The sequence below is a fragment of the Macaca nemestrina genome, chromosome X (assembly GCF_043159975.1).
Source record: "Macaca nemestrina isolate mMacNem1 chromosome X, mMacNem.hap1, whole genome shotgun sequence".
NCBI lineage: Eukaryota > Metazoa > Chordata > Mammalia > Primates > Cercopithecidae > Macaca > Macaca nemestrina.
The window spans coordinates 138,850,902-138,856,901 of record NC_092145.1 but is presented as its reverse complement, the minus strand read 5'-3'; the positions used below and the strand labels follow the sequence as shown (position 1 = coordinate 138,856,901).

General features: G+C 41.3%; 1 protein-coding gene across 1 annotated transcript in view; it reads left to right on the top strand.

Moving 5' to 3' along the window:
* The first annotated feature begins 2,700 nt into the window (after window positions 1-2,700).
* LOC105478216 (membrane bound transcription factor peptidase, site 2) overlaps window positions 2,701-6,000 on the top strand; it is a 45,418-nt gene continuing 42,118 nt past the window's right edge. The window contains exon 1 of the mRNA XM_011735345.3: window positions 2,701-2,897. Within this exon, the coding sequence (XP_011733647.1) occupies window positions 2,823-2,897 (75 nt within the window). The 5' untranslated portion in view covers window positions 2,701-2,822. The remainder of the gene's footprint in view (window positions 2,898-6,000) is intronic.

Sequence of the window (6,000 nt, the reverse complement as noted above, 5' to 3'; positions counted from 1 at the left end):
CTGAAGTTTATTATATAATGGTGATATTCTGCTTCAGCCAAATATTGACTTTTAACATGCAGCTGCTTTGCATTCAGTCAATATATATATTCCGTGCCCCTCTAAAAATAATATATATACAAATGATATAAATTCAATCTTGGTTATGTGTCCTTTATTTAAAATACATAGGTCACAGAAACCTGAAACAATTTGTAAATTAAATCACAAATTTATTCTACGGAAAAATACCTTGATCTTCTAGAATTCAGGCATTTTTTGCTGCCCCTTGCATCCTCTATCTTGTCTCGTCTGCTGCCACCAGCTGGCTTCCACTACTGCTAAATTTCAGCAACCAGCAGGATTCAATTCAGTGCTTTGTTTTGACTGCTGAGTCCCTGATGAAAACACCAAGTCAGTTGAATAACTAAATTTTTAGGCTGGAAACAGAAAAGCACAACTAATTCATTTCCTATGTACTTTGGGCTATCAGATAGCCACATGGTAGCTGGTACTTGTCCCAGTAAGTGGTCCAGACAAGGCTGCAGGCTAACAAAAGAGAAGACATTTCAGTTCTTAAGTTAATATTCTGCTCTCAGGGAAGAATATTGTTAAAAACTATAGAGTCATTGTATAAGAACAGACAAAGGTCAGATCAAACACAATAGTGTATCAATAGTCTCAGTATATGGCCAGGCATGATGGCTCACACCTGTAATCCCAGCACTATTGGGAGGCAGAGGCCGGCAGATCACCTGAGGTCAAGAGGTTGAGACCAGCCTGGCCAACATGGTGAAACCTCGTCTCTACTAAAAATACAAAAATTAGCTGGGAGTACTGGTGGGCGCCCGTAATCCCAGCTACTCAGGAGGCTGAGGCAGGAGAATTGCTTGAGCCCAGGAGACGGAGGTTGCAGTGAGCCAAGATCGTACCACTGCACTCCAGCCTGGATGACAAGAGCGAGACTACGTCTCAAAAAAGAAAAAAAAAAAGTCTCAGTATAGTATTAAGCTTTTAATAACTTCAGTAGTATAAATTCTATGAATTTATACATCGTTTGAAAGTAAAATTATTTAACTGTATTAACTATAAAATTATTTAACTGCCTATTTGGTTTGTGAATTTTTGAACAGTAAATGTGTTTTACTTTTTTGTTGCAGTCAATGTTTGCCATCTCCTGCTAAAGGGACTGAAAAATTTAAAAATGTTCAAAATTCACAAAATAAAATAAGCATTTAAGAAATTTAAATAAACCTTCAAGTGACTTTTTGCAAGTTTGTAGCATTAATACTTCAGAAATTATTAAAGCTTAAAACAGCACTAAGTCTTTTGGGATACTTGTATTTGGAAAACTGTGCAGTAACAGGGTGGTTGAATACAAACTTTTATAATTTACACCCAGCTATGTCCAAAGAAAACTGAAATCATTTATAACAACACATATACACGCAAATAGGCAAAGATATGTAAAACAGTCATAAGCTGTCTTGAAGCTGGAGAAACATGTCCCTAAGTGAGTAAAACTTTAGGAAAAGCAGAGAGAATGAGGCAAATTAGTAGCAATATTTTTAATATAGGTTTCTGGTATTATTCTATATTTTCACTTGGAAGGGTGTTGAGGATACATTTTTATTTGGGATACTTGTTCTTGAGATAGTATTATGTTCTCAATATTTTGGTATTAGCATTAGTATAGCTAATGATGCTTTTCCAGAAAAACTGAAACAAATAACTTTTAAAGATGCACATTAATAGAATGTTAAAAAAAAATAATAAATAGTTTTCTTTCCTCTTAGAGATTATCTAGTTCAGTGGTTCTCAACCTTGGCTGTACAGTGCAATGACTTGAGGGGTTTAAAAAGTATAAATGCTTGGGTCCCACTGAGCATCTGATTTAATTGGTCGAGGATACAGAACTGGCATCGGGAATTTTAAAAGACCTTGGTGATCCTAAAGTGCAGGTAAGGTTGAGAACCTCTGCTCTAGTTCAATATATAATCAGGTATACATCAACATTAAAATGTGTAGGTGTTCAGAGTTCTGATTTTTAACCATAGTACCATCTCAAATATTATAATGGAAAAGTTTGAAAAAAGAGCCTAATTTAATCATCATGAATAAATTTCAAAAAGCATGTTGAACGAAACAAGCCAGACACAAAGATTACTTATTGCATTCTATTTACATAAAGTTAAAAATAATCAGAACAGGGGGAGGGGCTATTGACTAGGAAGGGACGCAAGAAGGAAATTCCTCAGAGGGAAATTTTCTCTATTTTGATTAGGGTACACGGATATATATATATATATATATATATCTCAAAAATCACAGAAATGGACAATTGAGCTCTGTATGTATGATTTCATTATATGTAAATTTACAATTCAGTAAAAAGGATAATCTGCATAATTAAATCTGCATATGTATGACAGGGTCGGGTAGGGAGAGACGATTACTTTAGACGACCCCAAATCCTCATAGGTTAAAAGAAACAGCAAACTCCTGATCAGAACTGGCGAAAATGGAGAGTAGACAGCAGGGAGGGCCAAAGCCTAAGAAATCGCTACAAGACTAGACGCCGAGTTCGAACTACTGCCAGGACGGCGGCGCCCGAGCGCCCACAAAAATAAGCCCCCGCGCCATTTCCGGTACTAGCAAATCCTCCTGTATGTCCCCACTGGAAGAGTCCGGTGGGAAACTGTGCCACCGCAGGGAAGGAGCCGGCGGTAGCTTGGTTCCTGAGCGGATGCTGGGGCTGTAAGGCGCGCGCGGTCAGCTGTTTGCGGTGCAGGGAGGAGGACGCCGGGGCTCGCCTTCCCTCCTCTGCCGCCGCCGCCGCCGCCATGATTCCGGTGTCGTTGGTGGTGGTGGTGGTGGGTGGCTGGACTGTCGTCTACCTGACCGACTTGGTGCTGAAGGTGAGGGCCTTGGGCCTCAGGTCCAAGCCCGCGGTGCCCATGGCCGGAGCGCAAGGCCTTCTTTTCTCTTCCCCTGCCTCGCGCCTCCCGGGCTGGACGGTGCCCACGTGCGACAGTCCGCGTGGTGGATCGGCCCGGTGGAGTAAATAAAGCATTGCCGGCCGCGGGAGGGGTGTGGCGGCCTGCGCGGCTGCCACCGTCGCAGTGCGGGACAGTGCAGGCCCTTCAGCCTTCGGGTCCTGCCTGGGAGGCGCCAGTGGTGGGATCGGGAGGGCCGGGGCCCTGCCAGACCCAGCCGCTGCAGTGCAGCAGGGAGGAAAAGAAAACGTCTGCTTAGTAAAGACAGTGCTTTCCCTTACTGTTTTTAAGGTCAAGACGCTCTAGAGACTCAGATATTGGAATGAATCTAAATCAAGTCGTGATTTAGATCAGTAGTCTCAAATTTTTAAATGCATATGATCGTCTGCTGTTGCGGTCAAAATGCAGATTCCGATTCAGCAGGTCTGCGGCAAGGCCTAAAATTCTGCATTTCTAACCACTTCCCAAGTGCTGCTGATACTACCAGATCACAGAGTGTACTTCAGAGTAGCACACTCAAATAGCAAGGATTTACATAACCAGTTTCTGACTACTTGAATTCTGACTTGCACCCTGCACCCCACTTCTTCACACTAACCAGATACCTGGGTGCACGGTCCATTTTCCAGTTATTTGAGAAGGGTAGCAGAAAATCAGGAAGAGTTGTCTGACCACATGCTTCAGGCAAGCTTTTGAAATTGAGTATTGGGGGGGTAGGGGATGCGGGAGAGTAATTGTGTATGTGGAATAAGATCATATAAATTCTCAAATGTTTAATACAAATTCCAGTTATGAATAGCAAAACCTTCATGTTATGAATACCATTTAAAATAGAAAACCATAGTATTGCGTGTTTTAGCTTTAACAATAAAATGAAATGAGACTTTTCCTTCTTTCTATCATTTAAACTCGTAAAGTGCAGGAGGTTATATAGTGTAGTCCTTAGATCCAGGGCTGGGCTTCTAGCCAATGTGACCTTGGGAAAATTGCTATCTGTGCCTTGGTTTCTCGTCTTTAAATAGAGATAATAGTAAGGATCTCCTAAGATTATAGAGAGAATTACATTAGTGTATCCACATAAAGTCTCGCTCCTCAACTTGAGGTTCAAGGACCAGTAGCATTTGCATCATTTGGGAGCTTGTTAGAAATGCAGAATCCCAGGCCTCACCCCGACCTAGGGAATCAGAATCTGCATCTTAGCAAGATCCCAGGTGGCTCCTCTGTACCTGTTTGTGTTTGAAAAGCACTGATGTGGCCAGTCACAGTGGCTCACACCTGTAATCCCAGCACTTTGAAGGAGGCTGAGGTGGGAGGATTACCTGAGTCCAGGAGTTCGAGACCAGCCTGGGCAATATAGTGGGACTTTATCTCTACAAAAAATGTAAAAGCTAGCCAACCATGGTGGTGCATGCCTGTAGTCCCAGCTACTCTGGAGGCTGAGGTAGGAGGATTGCTTGAGTCTGAGAGTCAGGGGTTACAGTGAACCAAGATCATGCCACTACACTTTGGCCTGGGTGACAGAGCAAGACCCTGTCTCAAAAAAAAAGAAAAAGCACTGATTTAAAGTACTTGGCATAGTGGTTAACATGTCATAAGCAATACGGGCCACAGTGATTTTGTTGTTTGAAAAAGCCACATGAGCCAGGTATGGTGGTGCAGCCTGTAGTCTCAGCTACTTGGGAAGAAGAGGCGGGAGGATAGCTTGAGGCCAGGAGTTCCAGGCCAGCCTGAGTAACATAGTAAGACACACACACAAAGCCACATGATTTCTTCATGTTGCATATGTGGAAAAAAAAATCTAAAATAAAAAGAACTTTTACAGCCCCTAGTCACGAGTGAGGTGACCAAGATGTCACTGGTTTCAGTGACAACCCCTAGCTCCTTAAGAGTGCACCATCCTCTGAGCAAAAGACCTAACACCCACTCAGAATATCTGCCTGGGAAATGGAGAGACCTCAACTTTTAGGAGCCTGCACCTTTAGTTTCTCTGCTTCCAGCTTGGTCTGCTGATCCATCCTCGGTTTTTCTAGGATTTCTGCATAGACATCTGTTGGAGAAGTGTGTCACTCCTTTTCCAAGTCTTGGAAAACAAGCAGACTTAAAATTTAACTACCGGAAGACTGGGAGCAGATAACATTACAGATCCAAAGCAAACAGCTACCTATATTTAGACTATGATCATTTTTTAAGACTATGATAGGGCTAAGATTTCCTTCTTGGACAGATAAGTTTCTCACATGGGTGGGCATCAATATGACAATACTTACTGTACTTACTGTAACTGAGTCAGGTATATAACACAGCCTTATGTCATCCAAAATCCTATATTAGTCAAGGACTTCAAACTTCCCTAAAGGTAAAACTCTTGTTGGGGCTGTGTATAAGCAGCTATTCCCACAACCCCAGAGAATTTAAGGGACATTACTAAGCCCAAGATGGTTTTAGATAAGTTTTTTACTTTTTACATGATCAAAGTTGGCCTAACTTCTTAGAGTTGTTGCTCAGAAGAAGAAAACAAGCCCTGATTGCAACTGTCCCTTCTCTTGGATTGGTTGGGTTTTTTTTTTTTTTAATTATAACACAAGGCTTCTAGACCAGTGCTGTCCAATATGGCAGATATTAGCTACATGTGGTTATTGAGCCTTTGATCAGAGCTAGTCCAAACTGAGATGTGCTGTAGGTATAAAGTTGATGTTGAAATTCAACGAATTAGTACCCCCCAAAAAGTAAAGTATCTCAACAATAGTATATGTTGATTACATGTTGAAATATCTTGGATTTTGGGGTAAAAGTATATGAAAATTAATATTTAAAATTTGGCTGTTAGAAAATTTAAAGTTATATATGTGGCTTACATTTGTGGCTCACATTATATTTCTATTGGACAACACTGTTCTAAGCAGGGGTCAGCAAACTTTTTGTAAAGGGCTTGGTAGTAAGTATTTTAGGCTTTTTGGGTCACACAGGGTCTCTGTCGCATATTTTTGGTTTTTATTGTATTTTTATAATCCCTTAAAAATGAAAA